Raw genomic sequence first — 22,672 nt, 5'->3', positions numbered from 1 at the left:
CTGTATAAATAGGCTCCAAATCCCTAAAAGATTTATGAAAAATACTTTACATTGAAGAATAGAGCCGATTTATGAACCTCAGCAGGCGATTGTTCAGTACACTGCTAGGACCACAAAGTGGTGTGATCCCTGTTGGAGGTGGCTCCCCTGCAGTCGAAGGTTAGGAGCAGGTGATGTTGACTTTCTATTTAAAGACCACTCAGATAAAAATGAGGTTTTTGATGTTTTAACATGTTCTTGTGGCCTTTTTCTCATTAGGGAGAACATTTATAAAGAAAATAAAGCTCAAAATCACATTTCTGAGTATTTCTTCGTTCAAATCGAGGCTGAATCAGGAGCAGATGAAAAAATGCCGTTAGAAAAAGCTTGTAAGTCTGATGTTCGAGTAACTATGGGATGCGAGAACCTCCATGCTTTGCTCCATTCTGATGCATTTACTTGTGGACAAATAGATCATGCACGTTTTCCTCCTCCAAGCTGGCATCTGGCTCAAAACTGTACGGTGTGATAGCTCCAATATTGCTCGCCATTTATTTTTATTTTTTGCACCAGATGTGTTGGACTGGGTTGTAAAAGGCTGTTAACTAGCTGGAGAGCATGTAAATATATGGACGATGGGAAATGGGAGGGGTTTTCTCTGTGCCAACAGTCACACCCACAACTCTGAGGTAAATTTCTCACGAACTCCTGCCGCTCTGCAGAAACTATGTCCAAGAAAAGGATTCCATGTTTTTTGATTTTGGCTAAAAATGGAATAATCATAATTAAAAGACTAATGGGAAAACTTTTATAATAGTTCATAAGATATTGGGGTGGGACTTTAAAGCACTTACCTCAGTAATGAAGTTGTTTAGTTGTTGTTTGGCTTTAAACCTTTTTATCTTCTGGTGTATTCTCTTATCCCTCTCCAGTTCCTCCAGTTCTGCCCAGCGACAGTGAAGGTATGAACTAAAAAAAAAATAATAAAAACATTACAACATCAGTGCTGTTAACACTTGTGGCAAACAATAATCATTAGGAAAGAAGCCAGTCTAAACTGTAGGTATAAAAACCTAAAAACTGAGAGAAATGGACCAATGCATAGATACCAAAGTAATACTAAGCTATATATTTACTTATCTGTCAAGTGCAAAAACAGGTATTGACTTCTCACTATAGTTTAGTGACTGGAAAAGTTCAACTCAGGTCAACACAAATTTTTAAAATGGAATCTTTTAATTGTACATTTCCAGATTTCAGGGAATTTTAAAGTGATATTTGTAAATCAAAAGAACTGCTCATTACATTTTATTGGTCAAACAACTAATGCAGATTGTAATAAATGGTTTAAATATTGGCTAAAGCAGTTTTATTCACAAAAGGTTGTTTCTATTTTCAGCACTAAAAGTCGCAGCTGCTGCCAAACAATACGTTTGTCCTTTTGTTGAAGTTTTGGGCAATTTAAAAAAGTAGAAAAACTATCAATCAGATGTCACATTTTTGAAAGAGTAAAATAATAAGACAAAAAACATCGAATTCTTTAAATGTTATGACCTTTTTTTGGACATGTAGCAAAAAAAATTATTTCATATGTTGCGCTTTTGAAATATACAGTGAACGTAAATGAACATGTAAGAATGTATGACCAGTGAATCACAAGAGTATTTAAAGATGTGATGGAATGCAACTTAAGTATCACAACATGTGTCCTGAGAAAGAATTTGTAGCACAAATAAGAGACACCTATTGAATAAAAAAAGGCCTTGAGGGTCAATATACTTAGGTTTACACATTCAAAGACCAATAGACACCCTGGTGGGCATGTGTGCTGAAAATGGGTCTAAAAAAAGAGGAAGCCCTGCTGTGACAGACAAAAGAGCTGGAGAGGTTTAAAAAAAAAGGGCCTAGATAGTACTCACAAGCCCTTGAACTTGACGTAGAACTCCTCCATCTCCACTTCCTCGCCTGACTCCAGCTGAAAAGGGGAAATAATGTTCATAATCACAGCAAATGCAGCAGCTGTTTCCTCAAAAGAAAAGTCGGGCCATGTCATTGTTATAAGAGATGCCATAGAAGGAGCCTACGAGTCAGTTCACACAGTGGTGTCCAAGGGCTCCTGCAGCTGCTGGATTTTCTAGTTTGACAGCTTTATAAAAGTCCAAAACAAACGGGAAAGTATTTGATGTTTTCGTGTACAAACATTTGGCCGGTTATACTGGAAAATCATTAACAGCTGCAACGTCACGTCCGTGCAAATTTAATCCGTTTGCACTGGGATTTTTCACGTGAAATGACAAAAAAAAAACAAACAGTGGAAGCAGTGCAGCACACAACCTGCATCCGCCAACTACCACTACTACTGTAACGCCATGAATCATCAATCACACACGCGTACACACACTGCCTGAGGAAACACTAGCTTGGCGTCTGGCGCAGAGAGCGTTGTGGTTTGGCGAGGCGCCAAGCCTGGGGTCAGCTCTGAATGGAGCTGTGAGAAAAGGGGTGTGTATTTGTGTGGGTGCATGGAATTGGGGGGTAAACTCACTGACAGCTGGCAAGCAAAGGAGAAATGGCTGGAGACTTGTGCCATGTATGTGTTGGCTAATGACGGCGCTTTCTTTCGTTAAGGCGAATATAACAAGTCTTGGCCGACACACACAAAGTCAGCCTGATGCACAAAGAGCACCAAGCTCTCACACATCAGGAAATACAAGAACTCTTGTATCTGCTTAGCAAGTCAATCCGAGCCATTTTAGCCATGTGTGTGCACGCGTCCCAGTGTGCATAATCTGCTTAGGCCAGCTGTGGAGCGGCTAATCAGATGACGTAAACCGTGATTCCAGCCAGAGTGCCCATGCGTGCATCTCTTGGTGCCCTGCTTCATGGCGCCTTACCTGCTTTTTAGAGCTGCGCATGCCCATTATCTTCTCCACAACGGGACCCTCAACCTCACCCGCATCCTGAAAGAGAGCAAAAGTACTAAGTCTGAGCCCAGCTGAAGGAGGATGTAATTCCCTAAAGCTGTGGGGAATTTTGTAAGCAAAAGGTTTTTTCAAGATTATACCGTCAACATTGCTAAAAAAAATCTTTATAAACACTAACGTCAAATCCATGTTTATGTAAAAAGATAGAACTTTACCACATGTGAGATTCTTTCTGTATACACAAAAACAACAGCCAACTTGACAATGATTCAACTCCAACAACACTCCAATAATCCAAGGTAAACCAATTATCAGGAACCCAAGCTTCACCTGCTGCTGTGACGAGGATGAGGGAGATTTCGGTGTTGTCGAGTCATCTCCACTGTCGTCATCCTCAGAGATCCTAAACTCCAAGTCTTCGGTGTACCTCTTCCTCTTCACCTGGCGGCTTGAACGACGCTTCTGAAAAGAGAAAAGTGACAAATGACGGATTTTCTTTTCAAAACCAAACTCCCAATTTTCTTGAATAACAAATGTATTTAAATAATTTTTAGTTGATCAACATCAAACAAAATCCAGCTATTAAATCAAACAATCGTTTTTACCAAACTGGCATTTACGATTTAAAGAACAATTCCAAGAAAAAATGTTTTGTGTTTTTTTTTCATGTTCTTGTAGCATTTGTTTTGGGGTGATTGAGGACATATATGCATTTCTGAGTATTTCTTTATTCAAATCAATGTGAATCAGGAGCAGATTAAAAACAAATGCAGTTTCAAAAAGCCTGTAGCTGTGACATAGGTGCTGCAGTCGCCACAAGCTCCCTGCTCTGCTCCATCCTCTTCTAGACAAATAGATCCATGTACGTCTTTGTTTTCCTCGACTGATGTTGCATCAGGCTCAAAACTGTACGGCTGGATAGCTCGCCATTTTTGCTGCACCGGTATGTTAGGTTGGGGGTATGAAGGCCTGTAAGTTAGCAGGACCAGGATAAACACAGAGCTCTCAGTTATGGGTGATGGGAAGGGGGGGGTTGCTTTGTGCCAACGGTCACGCCCGCAACTCAGAGGTATATTTCTAATTAACTCCTGCCGCTTTGCAGAAGCTATGTGCTAAAAAAAGGACACAGGTTTTATGATTTTGGCTAAAAGTGGTATAATCATAATCAAAAGACCACTGGGAAACACTTAAAATAGATCACAAGATGATCGGAGTGAGACTTAAAAGTTTGATGCGAAGGTTTTCTGGGTTTGTAGAAAGTGAAATCAAAGAGTTCTGAATGTTTAAGTGTACACAGCATGTTATTTGGGGAAAAGGATAACAGGAGCAGCAGCTGAAAAGTTGCTGACTGTAAAGAAGGTGAACTTGGCTCAGGTCCTATCTGCTTGCTCTATCAACAAGGCCGGCTTACAACACAAACATTAACTGGCTCAGTGCCCTCTGTTCCTGCAAACTGTGACGCAAAGGAATCTGCAATGATTTTATGGTCCTTTCCTCTGCACTTTGGAAAACCATCACAGTGTTTACCTGTAACTTCATCTATTCAGGAGGGAGCTGAAAAGCAAACATGTAGACTCTGCTCATCTTGTACCTGTACACCATCGTCCTCCTCTTCGTCAGCAGGGGAGGGAGGTGGGGACTTCACCTCCACTTCTTCACTGACGGATAACTCTCTCTTTCTCTTTGAATCCTTCTTAGCAGCACTAGCCCCACCCTCTGACTCCACCTTTTTACTGCTGGAGAAAGAAGAGAGAAAAGTTAGATCCAATGATTTAAAAAAAAAAGTCAAAATAACACATCACAGTGCTAATGTTTATTAAGTTACTTCTGCAACACCCCACCTAGCCTCATGTGTTTGTGTGAGTGTGTGTGCCAACTGTCCCACGGCAATTGCCATGTTTGATTTACCCATTTAGAAATCATTAGTGTGCCTCAGGCTCTGGCACACAGGGGGTTAATATGATGAAAGACTGCATGGAGGCACAGGGAGCAAGATGGAGAGATAGAAGCCCAGAGAGGGGGAGGGGGTTGTCCAGTGAGACAGATATGGGTAGAGAGGGAGGGAGACAGGCAGACAGACAGACAGAGAGAGAGGCCCCACAGGGAGGAGGGGGGGAGGCGCTCGGAGGCCCTCAGGCTCTCTCTAATCTCTGGCATGGAAAAAGAAAAAAAAAAAAAAAAAAGAGGAGCTGGCTCCATCTGCGAGTGTGTGTGCATTCACACCACAGAGGTGAGAGGACACTCAGCATCCCTCCTCTTGTCTGTACTTCTAATGTCATTTGCACAGAGCACAAATGTGCATGATGAAGGCCTGGTGGTGATCTTCCATACCCCACTGGAACACGAACAACCCATTCGGATGGACCCAGGGGTTCATACAAAGCCCAGGTATGTTTGGTTTCAGCGACCCCTCTCCACGTAAAGCATCGTTCACGTCGCACGTAGGGCTGGGCGATAAAACGATAATTATCGTTATTGCGATATTACCTTTTTTCGATAGCGAAATTAGTCTATTGCGATAAACTTTCGTTTTAAATGAACACGGGAGAAACCCCCGGAAGACCCGCCCTCTTGTCCAATCAGAATTAAGTATCACAGGGCTAGCCCAATCACTGAATAAACTGCGCCACGTCTAGTTAGAGTGAACGTTATTTACAAGCTAGGATGCAAGCTAGTATCTGCATGCGTTGCAAATCCTAACACTTGCAGAAAATGAATGTTCCGTCTGAAGAGAAGTTAACAAACTCGAGCCAAGCGGGCGCAGATAAAGGTTCAAGAGGCATTGTAGAACGGACCGGCCCGAAAAGTTCCGCCGTGTGGACGTTTTTCGGTTATCTAAAGTCGGATAAAATTCAAAGTACGTCTACTGCAAATTGTGCCAAAGATACGTTCCTAATAAATGTGGAAATACCACCAACCTTTTCTCACTTAAAGCAGCACCACCCCCTCGAGCATGCTCAATGCCAGACTTCAAAAACAACGGTAAGACCTGCGCTGCAGCAGCAGTCTTTACATTCGGCATTTTCCAATGTAACGCCATACGACAAAAAATCGAAGAGACATTGCGACATCACAAATGCTGTAGCCTACTGTCTGGCCAAAGACATGCTACCAATAAACACAGTCGAAAATGACATAACATAATTGTGTGTCAATTTTTTGTCTATTTTTCTGTTAAACTTGAGAGTTCAAACATTTGAATTTATTTGTGGTCTTTTAAAACTGTGTGCAATAAAGATTACTTTGAAAAATATAGTTATTTGATATCGTTTTTAATATCGTTATCGCACAATATGAAAAAAACAATATCGTGATATGAAAAATCCAATATCGCCCAGCCCTAGTCGCACGTGATTTGTGGAGTAGTTGTATCCAGTTTTAACGTTAAGTCTATATACAGATGCAATCAGAAGTCATGCGGCCTGATTTGAGTGTCAGCCGCAGTGGCAATCGCTTGTCGAGCAGTGCGACAATGTGGTGTGGCTTAAGTTCTGAAGCCCCGCCCACGCGACATCGAAAATCTCAACTTTGGCCAAGAATCCAATCAGGAGCCTACCTCTGGCCCGTGACGTGCTGATGATGTAATCAGCTGGTGGAGTTCAAACCAAAAATCTGATCATTCTCTTACTAATCTTTGTGATCTTTTCCTTTTTTATGAATGTCAAGACAATAAGTTCCTCTTATTATTGTATTATTTTAATTTTTTCTCTCCTCTGACTTATACTGGACATTCGTCAAACTGGGTCATTGAGAGATGGAAGTACCGCTGAAGGCATCCATCATTCAGACGCAGCTCCTGCTCTGGATGGTGAACCTCCCCTTACTGGGAGAATATCTGAATGATCTCATGTACCCAGACATAAAGATGTGTTTATTGTAGCGCTTTCCAAAATAAACAAAACTGTTCTTCCAACATTATTTGTGTCTTCCATGTATTGCAAATGAAATATACAGTCGATGTTTCCATGTTACGACGAAGTTTTAGGGCCAGTTTACAAAAAATATATATATATTTTAATTACGACTTTTAACTTTCAAAACTGTTAAATTATTTAAGAGAAAAAAGTCCTAGATTAACGAGGAAAAAACACCAAAGTTTTTCTTTTATCGGAGCCTAGTTTGAAGATGAAATATGTGGAGCCTTTTATGAAGCTTTATTTTCGGATATGTATTAAAAACAAAGCGATTCTAAACCTGTTTGCGACTCAAAATCAGATTATTTTCAGTTTAGCGGCTTTCCGGGGTTCGGTGTAAGTAAAGCGGAGTTTCAAATGATAAGGAGCGCAGAGACACGTTTGCAGTCTTTATTTTCCTTTTCATTCACACACCCTGAAGTTCATCTGTCACATTACGTCATGACCCTGTCATCCGAACATCAATGCGGAAGTAAACAGTGTTCCATACGCCCCCTCCTCCAGATGAAACGCCCCGTTTCAACATAAAACAATAAAGAGGAATGAAAATAGTCCGTGTTATTAGCATTAGAACGTTGAAAATGCCAAAAAGTGCTCCTCCTCAGACGGAAGCGTCACATAAACGTAGAGACCTTGTCTTTGGTGGAGGAAGAAAGGATTCAAGTGGACAGCTACCGGCAGGGATACTGATTTCTTTATCCAAGGGGCTGCAGAGATCCTGCAAACCACCCATCAATACATAAAACATTAATAAATCGTAAATCAAACAAATGAGCTTCCAGACATTTGGAACGTTATCAATAAACATTCAGCTCACCTGTTCAACTAAGTCTGCTCTGCTGCACACTGCGTGGCGTTCACTTGCTGCTGTACTGTATGCTCACTTCCACTTTAATCTCGTAAATTTACAAGTTTTTTCTCCGATAATTTACGAGTTTTTTCATAAATTTACGACTTGAAATCTTGTAATTTGACTTTTTTTTTTGGTGGCCCTAAAACTCTGTCGTACCATGTAGTAGTGATGCAGTAGCTCCTCCCCCACGTCTTGGGGGCTTCAGGTTCATAAGCCCAATTTACACAAGCATCTAGCAGCAAATCACGTTCAGTGTGAATGCAGCATAACTCACGGCAAAACATCCAGAGGGTCCAACAAGTCCAAGAAGTTTTTTGATTATAATAAATTAAATTGAATAAAAATAAAGTTGCATTCTTTTCAAGAAAATCTTAAAAACAGAAAAAAACAAGTGATAAAATAAAAATTAAAACTGCTTGCAAAAGCCCAATTTACAAAAAAAAGACCACAGGCTGAAAGTTTTCAAATTGAGCTTTCAACATTTCACTAAATTATTTTAGCATATTTACCATATAAATAATCTGTTTGGCCTGATTATTGCACCACTGTGATCCTAACAGCTTTCTATGCTTATTTATGACTCATGTGAGAGCAATAAAGTTGCATGCCAGACTAAAACCCACCAAAGACTCGTTAAATTACACTTAAAAGGTTTAGAACAGGGGTCCCCAAGTCCAAGCCTCGAGGGCCGGTGTCCTGCTGGTTTTCCAGAACCGCTGCCTTATTTGCTGATGATTACATTGATCAGGTGTGATAAGCCAATAAGGAGCTTCAATGGCAGGTTAGTTGGAAAACATGTAGGACACCGGCCCTCGAAGCCTGGATTTGGGGACCCCTGGTTTAGAATAACTACGCAGCAAATCAAAATACTTGGAGTATGTAAGTATCCAAAATGGGCATATTTATTGTTGTCCTTATTAATACAAAATATTTAACTTTCAAATAGTGTATAAGAGTTTCTCCAAAAGATTAAGCCCCATGCCTAAAATGTCTTCTCCACATTTGACATATTCCCATGGTGAACCATTTAGGTGGTGGCTAAACCCTCCAATCTAAACCTTTATGTTGAGTGTCACGCAGGCAGGCAGGCATGCGTGGGGGCGAATTTGTCCCATTTGTGAAGTCTTTGGAATTCAGTTTTACATCTGAATATAGAGCAATAAAATACACTATTTTATTTCATAGGGGAATCTCTCCGACTTAAAAATTGGTGAGCGGGCTAATGCAAACATTCAGACCTAAATAGGTGGACATTGTTAGAAGTTAATGTAAACCGCTTGCATTTATAAAGCACTTTCAGGTCAACAACACTGGAAAGTGCTTCATATTCAGCAGCATTATGTGGGCATTACACACAGTGAGTCTTTATTTTGGTCCATTTAGTAATTATTTTTCCCCCACCAACACAGACATTTCTGGAAACAAGTGTTTTGCTAAAGGAGATAATGACACATGCATTGTCCAAGGCTGCAATCTAACTACCAACCACTTCCATTGGTGGATCAACTGCTCTACCTCCTTAGCTACAGTCCAGCCTCTTAGATGTGTTTACATGCAACTGAGTTGCTTTTCAAGTAACCTTGTTTTTTTACACTCTTTTTCAACTTTAAGCTCTATACAGACAGGGTAGACTTTACAGTTTCTCCTTGTTTCCAACTCAATTTATATAATGTTATGAATGATTGCATTTAGGCAAATTATAAAGCAAAACAATTACCTAAACCATTTTTCCTTGTGTACATAATAGATTAAGATGATCAACTGATACACTCCAGAACCCACCTCAGTTCTGACAGACTTTTTTGAAAAAACAACTTGAATTAAAGTTTTCTGCACTGTGAAGTTCAGCACCAATTTTTTAGACCAAAACAACATCTAAAAGGGAAGTCAGTGTTAAATTGCTTTCACACTTGCAAATTTGATTTGCACCAATGTTAATCCAGAGAATCCTGATCCGCTTCATAGCGAACACCTGAATTCACTCACATGTTTACTGTTGTGCATTACACTTCAGTGTGAGTGCCAAACAACTTTCCAAAGTGTGCACGCTCACCAAAGGGAGCAAACGATTAACAATATCACATGGGTAAATGGGGCACAGTCAGCAGATGCCGTTTAATCCAGGATAGTCAAAGAAGTGCCAGGTTCCAATCATTTCTTGGTTGGAGCTTCTTTTAGGCCATCTTAACCACAATTGAGACGCTGCCTGATTTTTTCAAGGGGTTTGTCAATGTCAAGTCCCGTTCTAGTAAGAGAGAAAAAAAAACTAAATAAAGGTGTGAAGGGATTTCGTAGATGGAGATATTTATTGTTATTGATTAATTCCAATCATTCATATTTCCATGTATTTAGGTCTATAGAATATTGTCTATTTTTAGTAAAACTCACAGAAAAGCCATTAAATAAATTTGCTACGATAAATCTAATAAAAATGAAGAAACCAGCTCAAACTATGACACTATGACTTTACACCTACAGCAGTAAAAGTTTTTGTTCCATCAACTCTTTCTTAAAGTCACTTGTGTAATGAACAGAAATGGAGAAAATGAGGATATAACAAAAAAAGTATACATTTTTAGCCTCAATTGAATTGATGTTTGTTTTAAGTTTCCTTTTTTAAATACAGAGAAAACATTTCATAAGAGACTTATCGCTGAATAACCAAACCAGATCTTCAAAGTCAACATCAGAGTTTTCAGATGTTTTTTTAAAGGGCCATTCTTAAAGAGCCACTCTGATGGAAATCTTGTTTTTGGTGTTTTTAACATTATCTTGTGGCATTTTTCTCACAGTGGAGAACAATGGCAATTTTTCCAATGGCAGATGAAAAACTGCCATTGGAAAAAGCTTGTAGGTGTGACGTAGACGTTACAACGGCAAGCCAAAAGCTCTCTGCTCTGTCCCATCCTGATGCATCCACTTATAGATGACTAGATCCATGCAGGTCTTCTTTTCATGCAGGTCTTCATCCGAACTGGCATCTGGCTCAATATTGTGTGGCTATATAGCTCAATATTGCACCAGTATTTAAGGCTGGGGATGTGTGGAGCAGTTAGCTAGCAGGGGAGCATGTAAACAGGGGGATGATGTGAAGTGGGAGTGGGCTTGCTCAGTGCCAACGGTCCCGCCCACAACATATTCTATGGCATATTTCTAATGAACTACTGCTGCTCGGCAGAAAATAGTTCCTAAAGGTTTTTTCATTTTTGGCTAAAACCAGCATGAACATAGTTAAAAGAGCACTGGGAACTATTTTTAAATGGATCAAAATATGATCGGCATGGGACTACAAATCTATTTAAAGTAACTATAACCTTTATTAAACTTCTTACTGAATATAGTTTTTTGTCAAAATGTGCGTTTGCATTGCCCTCTGCAAAACTGTAAGCCTGCATTTCTCTCTTCTGCACTGTGTGCCTCCCTCCCTCCTGCTCACTACCCTCTCCTCCATCTCTCACCCCCCATGTCCCTGGGGCCCTCTCCTTTCATCCTCACGCCAAGAGCAATCACCATCTCCGTGGTAACGGCTGGTCATGTGACCTGCACCTGTTCCTCTGGCTGGTCGCCACACGCTGAAGCCATCTGGCCCCACACACACACGCACGAACACACACACACACATTTCTCCCACTTGGCTTCTTTCTTCCCCCTCTTCCTCTAGCATCTTCATGGCCTCACTTCTCAACTGCATCATCACCTCTTTGCAGCTCTTCCTGCTCAGTCCATCTCGCTTCATCAAAGAATGTAGCTGCTTTATGGGATAAACAAACTTGTATCACACTATGGTATACCATCAACTTTCGACCATTTTTAAATAAATCATTGGTATACTCTTCCTGTAAAACAAACATGGATGTAATAATATTCTGATTAGATCTAAAACTAAATGAAAACATGGCCTGGACTTGAAGAAAATCCCCATGCATCAGCATTACAACTCCTGCTGAAAAAGCTCAATTAAATATTACTTGGGGAGGGATTATGGAGCACGCATTTGAACTATTTCATCGGGGACTCCATTGAATCTAAATCATTCATAGGTGCATCAGAAAAAAACATAATATACTTTTAAAATTAGGAGGCAAGACAAAGAAATCTGGCTGAAACAAAACCTGAGTGAAAATAAAGTTACTTCTCAGTGTACTTTAGCCAAAACCAAAATCTGCTCCACTGTTCCAAGATAAAAAATGACCAAATGTGTTAAAAAGAAATAAACTAATGGAAAACTCAAGAGCCAGGACGCCAGCCTTCATAAAAGTTCTATCTATCGTCAGCATACAGGTGGATTACCAGTGCACAGCAGAATCCATTCACTTCACTTGGGCTGATTTAGAGTCAGTTTTCAGCTCCGTGGTTATATCCACCGTGACTGTGGATTGATGGAGGGGGGAGCCAGTTTAGCTCGTGCTGGTTTGCGGCGCCTTCCGTCCGTGAAACCCGGGTTCGACTCCAAGCTGCTCCCTGTTCCCTTCTCTACCTCTGCCGGTTCCAAGCCCGGTTAGAGAAGGTTGCGTCAGGAAGGGCATCCGGCGTAAAACATTGCCAAATTTACCATGCGACTTGTTCGCTGTGGCGACCCCTGATGGGAGAAGCCGAAAGTGGAAGAAGAAGGTTATATCCACCGTGACTGTGACATCTCAGAACCCTGACTTTGAAGAATCTCTCAAAGACTAATCTAAAGTTGAGAGCTCAATTGTCACTCAAAGAACCATGCACTCCCCATTTGTGTGCAATAAAATAAGATGACAAAACTTAACTCAAAATCAGATGCCATCAGGGTACCCGTATCTTCCACACTATAAGGGTGCACCAGATTATAAGGCGCACTGTTAATGGACGGTCTAATTTCAAAATTATTCTATATAAGGCACACCAACCTATAAGGCACATTAAGCGAGACAAAAGATTTAGAAATAAGTTCGTCCATCATTCAGACAGATTTTAAATGCGTTCACACCAACTCTGGTACTTGTCTGTAACATGCTACACGTTAGCCAAGTTAGAAGTGTTAGCCGCCTTAGCAAAGTCACAATACATGCAACTCCCGGCCTTGATTAAAAGACGTAAAAAAAAGGGATAACCCAAAAACTAACGTTACTATGACTATGCTACTTCCCAACCTTGTACCTAAAAAACAGTCTGACGCCACTACATAATACCTAGCATTATACCTCGCAATAAAAATGAGACTGACATTTTGACAGAATAGTGCTTTGATATTAGGAAGCAGAACCAGAATTAATCCATAAATAAGGTCCTCCAGAAAAGAAAGTGCACTGTAGTTTTTTTAAGAAACATTAAGGCTTTTATGTGCACCTTAAAGTGAGGAAAATAAAGTAAATATAATGGCAAAAACGACGGTATCTCTTCATTTCTCTACCAATGTCTAAGGAAATGGGTCCAGTTTGCTTGTTAAACAAGCCACCTAGTGGTAAACATAGTAAACTGCCCTGGCTCCAGTTACTTCAAACCAAGCCTCAAAGACGAGGTGCCAATCCTGCACAAAGGGGAAGAACAGGAGTGAAATATGGAGAGTGACAGAGACAAGATAACGACAAAACCAAGAGGGGTGGGGTGTCAGGAACACCTGCTGCTCTGATGAGTCATTACACTGAACCTCATAAGCAACCCTCACAACCCCTCCCACGCTCAATAAATGAAAAACACAAGGGCCCAGAAGGCATCACACGGGCAGATCTGTGTGATCAGAAAGTGCTGTATATGCACATGTTTGCAAGCGTGCACAAAGCATGGTGCCTGGCCACATGCATGTCTCTCTTGTGTGTACTGGCAAACAAATCACCCCACACACGTGCACTTACACACACTCCCTCACGGGAAAGGGTGTGGCAACTGAGAGCAGCGTTATTTATAGATGGACTTCCTCTGAGGGAGGTAAAGAAAGAAAGAGGGAGAGCGTGATAAGACGGCGAAGGAAAAGTAGGATGGGGAGAGATGGCAAGGTCAGAGGAGAGGAGTGAGCAGACTGGACAAGTAAAATCACCTAATACTCTGTGGACTGCCCACACACAACGTTTAGAGGAGCTGAAACCAGCGGTAAAGAAGGCATAGGAAGTGTTCAAGTCCTGTCTTTTCATCAAGTGTGAGCACACAGACTGTGTTTGCTATTGAGGAGCTTTTTGAGGAATCATTGTCTACCCTCTAACCTTGGCCAAAACAAACGCACTTCCTTACTTAATTCTGAACAGCAACTGATTAAAACAAAAACAAGGTCTTTCCAGGGTGATTCAAAATCCCTACTGTATTTGTGTACAGAAATATCCCCAAATTTACACTCACTGGAGCATTTTGATGAAAATAGCTGGGTCTATCAAGTAAAAAAATGTAACATGGTCTAGAGAAATTTGCATTTTCAAATTGTGCTAAAGTGTTTAGCACTTTAGAATAAACTTGCTGGTGTGAAAAGTGTTGCTGCCCTTAGAGATTCTGAATAAACCTACAAAATATAACAAGGTGCACCTTCTGACAGTACCACAAACATGTGAGTAATTGAGAGAGAAAAACCCCCCACAAAGCAGCCTTTGCTAAAATGTTTTAACAGCGCAGCATAACATCCTGGTTACACTGATAAAGCAAAGCTTTTAGTCAGCTCTGTCGTGGTGTATTTGTTCATAAAAGAAGAGCAAATACAAAGATCAAAGAAAAAAACATGTTGCTGTATGGTATGGGCTACAAGAAAAGACTACAAGGTTTGGGTGGTAATTTCTCCCTCTATTGATTGAAATAAGGATCGAGTCACCTTAAACATGCAACGGAATACAGGTTACACCCTAAAAAACATGTAAGGGTGAATCGACAACATGGCTGTTTGCAAGAATGAGTTTGTTTCCTAAATAGTCTTTGTTTGGGTTGGTGTGAAAAATCCTGTTAAACTTTGGCCAGCCTAAAAACGAGTGACCCAGTCTAGTTGCAAGTGAACACTGATGTGGGGCACCACAGTACAAATGCAGACCTGGTATCCAACAATTAAAATAGAAACAAATGGAGTAAAATGCACTAACAGACTAAATTATGAATGGAAAACAAACAGTCGAAAAGGGGAAATCTGAAGAAATACACAAACGTTCTAAATGTTTTATCTGTGAAAGTGGCATAGTGAGGAGATGATTTCCAGATAACTTCTCTGCCCCCCCCCTTCTACTGCTCAGTGGTTTTTTAAAACTAAACTTTATGCAGGATAATTTTACTTTTTCTAAGATGAAAAACTAAAAGACTAATGTGAGAATTTCTTCTCTTTCTAATACAAAACTCCTCCACTAATCAAACGTATTCCAGAGTTTTGCATTCAGAAGACAGGACTAGGGAGGAAGGGGTTTGCAGGAACAGATAAAAGGATGCACTCTTTATAACTTCAGGAAGAGGTGGGCTTAAAGGGAGAGGAAGAAATAAAAAAGGATTTTAGTAAACAGTTCAAGGATAATGCACGGCCACCATTTTAGAATAGCAGTGAATGGCCAGCAGCCATTATTATGCTAAATTAACCTGGAAGCTCCAGGCTGCCACTCAAGATGGAGGAAAGCCCGACAACAGATAAGAGCCAGTTTAGTTTACCAACACACACACTGATCTGAGAATGAACTCCCCACCCCCACGTTTCCCCTGCCCTCACAGTTGTGGCTTTGGAGTGGTCAGCAGCGTGGCCCTCATTATCATTAGACGCCATTTTCTGCCACAAAGACTACCAATGAATGACCCCTCCCCCCCAAGAAGAGCAAGCACACACTAAACACAAGCCCCATTTTTCCACAAACCCCAGATTCTTTTAAAGTGGCTGGCACACGCACGCCCGGCCTCCCCCAGCACTGACCCCCCCCCGCCCACTGCCACGGCCCCTCCTCCTTCCTCTGGATAAAAGGGGCCGAAAGGAAAGATGAGAGATTCAAGGACAGTGGACTGGAGCGAGATAGGGGCCGTGCTGACACATTCCTCCGCCTGATCAAGTTTCCACCTACACAACAACGCCACACACATCCCTTTTATACACAAAAGCCCTTTTGCAGTTCTTCAAAACACCTCTGGTTTGACGGACTGTGAGAACAAAGTGAAAACGCATTGTCAGAAGAGGCAACACAGTGCAGGTTTGAAAACTATAGGTGAAAGGTGAAAAGGCGACAACACCAGAGAGGAAAAGTGTAAGGAGCACGGATAAGACTAGAAAGCAGAGTAAACACAGTGACCTGAAGCTGATTGTTTACAACTGATAAGAACTAGTTCAATTGAGATATTAAAAATCCAATCGGCTGACAATGGTGTTTTGGATGTTTAACATGTTCTTCAGGGATTCTTCTCATGATGGGGGAAATATATTAAGAAAACTAAGCTCAAAATTCAAATATATGTGAATCAGGAGAAGACAAAAAAAAATACAGTTGGAAAAGCTTGAAAGTCCAACATACATGTTACTAAGCCAAGCCACAAGCTCCCTGCTCCGCTCTATTCTGATTCTGATGCTGCGAGCTAGCTGGAGAGCACGTAAACAATGGATGATGGGAAGACAACTCGGAGGCGAATTTCTAGTGAACTACTGCCGCTCTGCAGAAACTTAGTCCTAGAAAACAACTCTGGTGTTAGCCTGGGTTTTTTACATTTTTACTTAAAAACAGGACAATCCTACTTAAAAGACCACTGAGACCGCTTTTACAATAGATCAAAAGCTGATTCGAGTGGGGATTTTAATAGATCCTGGATAGATAGATACATGATATCTGCAGAGGAATAATATTTACTGAACTTTTAAAGAATAGAATAATTCACATAAAAAATAATCTGGCAGGCTGGGAAAAAGTTAGTCAACTGTAAAATATATAGCGTGTTTCCACTACTTTACTGACGTTTTTAAAATAAAAAAAGTGCTCTTTATCTTGAAAAATGACAGGCTGTGAACAATTTCATTAAAGTTGAGTTTTCTTCTGCAATCTAGAAGATTTAAAGTTTCAGTCTTCAGTCCTTTTCTAAGAAGGTTCAACAAATCTCAACTCCATTAACAATCCAGGTTGTAACGCTCTACTCCAGTATATATCCTTTTTATTTTATTTTAAAGGTTTTATCTCAGGTTAAAATAAAACAAAAGAGAATGAACAAATAAAGTATTATTTGGACAGTCATGAAAAAAAGTCACATGTGCAAAGAATTCTATAAAACAGAACACAGATTTAGAATTCTAGACTCATCGCTTCAGCCTGCAGAGTGAGAGCAGACCAGGAAATGTGAAGAACTGAGTCAGTTTTCTTTCTTTTTTTTCTTTTGGTGTTCTCTGCTTCAGCGATCACAATAATTATCAGCAGTCATAACTGGTGTGTGGCAGTTCCCGGCTCAGAGGTTGTGACCCCTTTGGTTCTGTCTGGTTGGTCAAATGACTGACAGATCTGCTTAATGTTCAAGTTTGAATGAACCTACGCTTGGTGACACACAATCAAGGATTTATTTACTATAACTAGAGCTGAAACTAACCATTATTTGATTTGTTGACTAATCCATCATTTATGTATGATCATTATACTTTTGAAAGTGCCTCCTTCAATCAACCAGCTTAGTTTGCAGCAGATAAGATCCCTGCTTCATATTTTTAATTCAATTTTTAAATTAAGCATTAAAATTTAATGAGATCCAATGGGTACACCATTTCTCATTTTTACTGAACTATTTTAATCTGAAAAAGGTTAATAAGTATTAACAAATGTGTTTACTCTAAACAAATAACTTTTCTTAAACTTCTAGTACAGTTTTTAAGTGTTTCTTTTAAATCTTAGAGGAGTTAAGTCAAGATTTTTGGATAAACATATTTAAACATCCATTTGTAGAAAATCTTTTCAACACGTGGGAATAACTGGCTAAAACAGACAAGGAGGGTACAAATTTGGGGCAAACATTTGTGGACCAAAGGGTGTCCTATCCATGCTTATTTAATTCCTTAGCTTTCATCCATTAAAATTTACATCCATGGTAAACTCATGTTTCATGTGTCGAAGTGTCCTTGGGCAAGACACTGAACCCCACATTGCTCACTGTTAGGCAGCATTCAGTGTGTGAATGTGTATGGGTGAATGGGACTGTGACTGCAAAGCGCTTTGGGCCTTTTAAGAAGGCAGGAAAGCGCTACACATGTATACGCCGTTTCCCATTTGTTTGCATTTCTCCATTCTCTAGGTAGGCTCACATAATCAAATGATGTAACTCAGCACAGCATGTTCAAAGTTTTTCAGCACACTGCTCTCCATCCTTTGCACACAGAAAAGTGGTTCTTACCTGGTTTTCTTCGGAGTCTTTGCCTTGGGTGTGGTGCTCTTGGGTTTTTTCTCCTTGGGCTCCTTGGGTTCTTTGGGAGTCTTAGGTGTTTTGGGTGTTTTCGGGGTCTTGGGCTGTTTGGGTTCCTTCCCCTCAGCCTTCTCCTTTGGTTTCTTTTTCCGCTTTTTCTTCTCCTCTACTGGTGGTGAACCTCCTACAGTTCCTGCGCCTGTTGCCTGTTCACCGGCATCACCTCCTGCTCCAGGAAATTCTGACTTTACATTTTCTTCTCCTTCTTTTACCGTCTTCATGTTTCCCTCTTGTTCTCCAGCTACTTTTGCTTTCTTCTTCTTTTTCTTTTTTGGCTTGGTCTCCTGATCACTAGGCTTTTCTGTGCAGATAGGCTGGCCCGAGGCTACTGTGCCAACCGGTGGCCTGTCAGGAACCATCATTGAGGCATCACCTGATAGGTCCGAGGGGGAATGCTAGGAATAAAACAAAAAAAAGATATTACTTATAACAACAACAAAAAAACAATATATTTTTACAGAAATTAAATGGTGGAACATCACAAAAACGTTTTGATAAAAAAGACATCAGTGAAAATGTAGTGGTAGTAAATAAAACAAATTCTGAGACAGTTTCTGCAGGACGTGAGTAGTTCATTAATAATTTGCCTCAGAGTTGTGGGTGGAACTATTAGCATGTCGTAAGCCTGTCCCTCGTTTACCACAATCCCTTTGCTTACACTCTCTCACAGCTTACAGCCCCTCACAACCCTAACCCAACATTACTGGTGAAGCAAAAATGGTGAGAAATATTGGAGCTATCCAGCCGTACGGTTTTGAGCCAGATTCCAGCTCAGACGAGGAAAACAAAGACGCCACACGTATCACCTACATAACTACTACCGGTACATGCTTTTTCCAACAGCATTTTTTTTCAACTGCTCTTGATTGACAAGGATTTGAATAAAGAAATATCCCGAAACTCAATAGTTAGCTTAATTTTTGTGAATAAGAAGAACGTGTTAATCACAAAAAATATGATATTAATTGGAGTAGGTCTTTAACCCTTGTGCTATCTTAGATGACCCCACCCTTACATTGACGTGTTCTCCCTACCATGACAAAGGTGGATAAAGGTGGAAAGATTTCATGTAATCCATGGACACCAGTGAAGATCACAAATCATTGAAGAAAAAAGGTTTAGTCTAGTGGGTCTAGATGACCCAACTCCCAATGTTAAAGTGCCTAGGTTAGCACAAGGGTTAATGTCATCTGTAACAAGGGTTACAGAATAAGGGGTAGACCATCAAATTAGCTCAACATGTTCCAACACATGTCTGCATTTCTGGGCAACACTTGGTCCATCTAGAGCAATAAATGATGAACTTCACTGGACAAATGGTAATTATAGATGCGTCAAAGCTGATTAAAAAAAAGGAAACGAGAGATTTAGGCAATATGCCTGAAATTAAATAGCTAGTAAAGCAAAAATCATGCTGACCAACTGAGAAATTCACCTCAACAATTAAGATTATAAGAAAAAGCATCCCATTTAACATGAGTGGTGCTTTTCACAGTTCTGCAAAACAAGCTGACACATCAGTCAAGGTAGGTGCCTTTCTGCAAAACAGAAACTTAAATGTATTAGTGAACTGAGAGAGGAAAGCAGATAGATTTATTCACGAGTGTAACGGCCAACTCCTCTGCATCCCAAACCTGGAGTTTGATTCCCCTCCTCTTCTTCAGCAGACTAACCTTAGTAAACAAACTGGCTGACACTTCATTTTATCTACTTTTTTTTTTAACTCTCCAGACTAAATCCTTCTCCCCTCTTCTCCCTCCACCTCATCTTTGCTCCCAAGTAAGCTTCCTGTGACAAGAAGCTGGTTACCAGCTGTTGGGAGCCTCTCCAGCTGCCTCTCCTCCCTTTCCCTCTCTTCCATCCCTCCCTCCTTCTCTCCTGCTTTCTTTCTCTCCAGCTGCTCAGGGTCCCAGTAGCAGATGGGAAATCAGGCATCATGACACGAATAAATTATCTCCATACTTCAAAAAGGCACTGCGAGGAGGAGTGTGTGCGTCTCTTACGCCAGCAAGAGACACTATGCCTTTGAGAGTGAGTTGGTGTGCGTGTGTAATGCGTGTGCGTGTCAATGAGGTGTGCGTGTGTGAGCATTAGCAAGTTTACAGCAGCAGTCGCCTCCTGTACACACGCACTTATCATAGTTTGTTCACGTGGAGCAGGAAGGAGTTGGGGTGCCATCACTTAAAGTTCACTTCCATCAGAAGAATGCTAATGAAGACACACAAACATCGAAGTGCTGCAAGGTCACACATCACACAAACCTCTGCACACAGGCACACAAGACACCTGCTGACACACACGTAAACCGAGCCATTTAGACGCACAAATGGGGGATGGGAGGGAAGGCGATGGAGACAGACACTCGCGGAAAGAGAGATGGTGAGGGATATGTGGTGCAGGAGATAAATCTGTCCTCCTGCCAAGCTTCTTGGATAATCAATCACACGAATGACAATGGAGACACACAGTGTGTACACAACCGCGCACACACACAAACGCTGGAGTGCTGCGTCAGGTTTGGTGCCCGTGAATCTACCTTGTACGTTCACTTGAATAGGTTCAAATTTTGTTCAGCCGTAAGATTTCATTGCCCTTTTTTGAATCAGGGTAAGGACACTTCCAAAAGAATATTTTCATAAATGGTCCAGGTAAAATAAAGAAAGACTTTCTGATGCTAAAGCATCAAAACTCTCAAAGGAAAAGGGAGAAGGAAATCTTGAGATCATTTTCTCATTAATCACCGTCTTTTCGCCTGTTCATCCATTCATCCATGGATCAATCTAAACCCCCAGCCAAACATCAGCACTCATCTACAGCATGATGGTCCGTCAAACACGACCAAACCTACATCTCTCTGATATAAACCTAAGGGATAGAATAGTTTTATCAATTCCAACAAACAACTGAGAGACAAGTATTAATATATGTTTAAATGATCAAACGTGAACGGATAGTATAGAATACAGTCCAGTGCATAGATGCGATCAATCATCCTGAAAACCTCTGATCTTGGAAGCTAAGCACAGTTAGGGCCTTGCTACTTCTCAGATGGTAGGCCACCTGAAACTACCAGGTGCTGTAAGTTACTTTAACGTGTTTTATGTGCCGGACCCAAATCTGGCTAAACACAGAGCTGGGTGGCAAATCCTAAAGAGAGTAGCCTAAAAGGAAAAATAAACAAAGATTCTGTCATCTACCAACAGATTTCTGATCTTCATTTCAGTTCTCTGCTTTATACTCATGGGGTCAAAGATTGTCTCAAAACGTGACCAGACTGTGAAGACTAGTTTCTTTCTCTGCATTTAATCTCTGCTGTGACTGCACTTGAAGCTAACTACAGGCTAACAGCACCTGTGACAACATCATAAGAAAAAAACATACTCGTCCTGTAACCAGACCAAATTGCCACGTTAACTCCAACAGAGGTTGCTCGTTTTGCTACTAGTCACCGTTTTGAACATTAGTTTGGTCTGAAAATTAAACAAATATTTCAACACAATGATTTTGTCCAGGTGTTTATATATTTAGCTCTGTATTTGCATTTATCAGTGACAAGGAATAATTAACTTGTTTTCATGCAAACTAAATAACAGAGTTTGTAAATAAGCTACAAAATGTGGTCCTGCTTGGCCAGCCAGGGACAACTTAGAACATTCAAACTTGTGTTGGTCAATACAGCATTAAAAGCCTTGTTTTCCTTGAAGATAGAACTTCAAGCGAAACAATTCAAAATTTCCCGTCGGATTTAAACAAAAATAGTGTGCACTATAAAGAAAGCAGCTAAATTTAGATTAAAATAAATGGAATTTAAAAAAAAAAAAACTTTTTTTTAAAACGTTTAGAAATTTAGCTTTTTACTGTTTATGACTTTTACTGTGCAAAAAGAATCTCATTTGCTGTGATTTTTTTTTACAGTGCTGGACAGCTCAAATCTGAAGATATTCTCATAACAGTTCTTTCTAAAAACACTTCAAAGCTAAAGTAAAAGACAAATGACAATTATAGCTGGTTTAATCAAATACAGTAGGGTAGTATGATGTATTTGAGAATATCAGTAAATGCAATAAATACTAAATTCTAATAATAATTTCAAGACATAGCCATTGCTTTTTTGTTTGTTTTTAAATATAAAATACACAATTTTAATATCAAAAAGTTTCATTTTTGTTCAGTTAATATCAGTTATGCGAAAACAGCTTTTTAATACCAAAAATATATCCATTTACCAATTTTTTTAAGTTATGAACTTCAAATCTTTTCAATATGTTGATAGTCATACTTAGTCCTAGTCATTACAACAGAACAAATAGGTGTAAAACCATCCTCTATTTTTATGAAAACACCATTAGTCCTAGCTGCTGTGTGTAGAAAATATTAGCATATATCTAAAACTTATGTACATTGTGCCTCTTTTTAAAATGTTTTGAGTCACTGAGACAACTGGACATTTAAGCTGCAACTTTCCTAAGTCAAGGTACTAAACTTTACCAAGTTTCCACTTTGTAAAAAATATTCATCTTTACAGAGAAATACTTGAACATAAAATAGATCGGAGGGGAAAAAAGAAATAAATGGAAACAGCTTTTGGTGCGAGTACTGAATATTTCGAGTTGCAGCGGCAGGACTAACCTCAGTTTTGACTGAATTGCAGAAAACATCAACCACTA

The 22,672-nt window shown here is 40.2% G+C and overlaps 1 protein-coding gene across 5 annotated transcripts in view; it reads right to left on the bottom strand.

The window, feature by feature from the left end:
- chd7 (chromodomain helicase DNA binding protein 7) overlaps positions 1-22,672 on the bottom strand; it is an 84,024-nt gene that overhangs the window by 30,545 nt on the left and 30,807 nt on the right. For 4 of the 5 annotated variants that reach the window (XM_023965274.2, XM_078934485.1, XM_023965276.2 and 1 more), the window contains exons 4-9: positions 17,937-18,400; positions 4,495-4,639; positions 3,234-3,365; positions 2,874-2,939; positions 1,899-1,954; positions 834-948 (exon numbers count right to left, since the gene is read on the bottom strand). In XM_023965274.2, coding sequence (XP_023821042.1) covers positions 834-948; positions 1,899-1,954; positions 2,874-2,939; positions 3,234-3,365; positions 4,495-4,639; positions 17,937-18,400 — 978 coding nt within the window. The remainder of the gene's footprint in view (positions 1-833; positions 949-1,898; positions 1,955-2,873; positions 2,940-3,233; positions 3,366-4,494; positions 4,640-17,936; positions 18,401-22,672) is intronic. The other variant, XM_078934486.1, reaches the window with a different exon arrangement.

This window comes from Oryzias latipes, chromosome 17 (assembly GCF_053564925.1).
Source record: "Oryzias latipes strain Hd-rR chromosome 17, Olatipes_Hd-rR_3.1".
Classification (NCBI taxonomy): Eukaryota; Metazoa; Chordata; class Actinopteri; order Beloniformes; family Adrianichthyidae; genus Oryzias; species Oryzias latipes.
The sequence above is the reverse complement of the archived record's forward strand: the minus strand, read 5'-3'. Positions and strand labels throughout refer to the sequence as shown.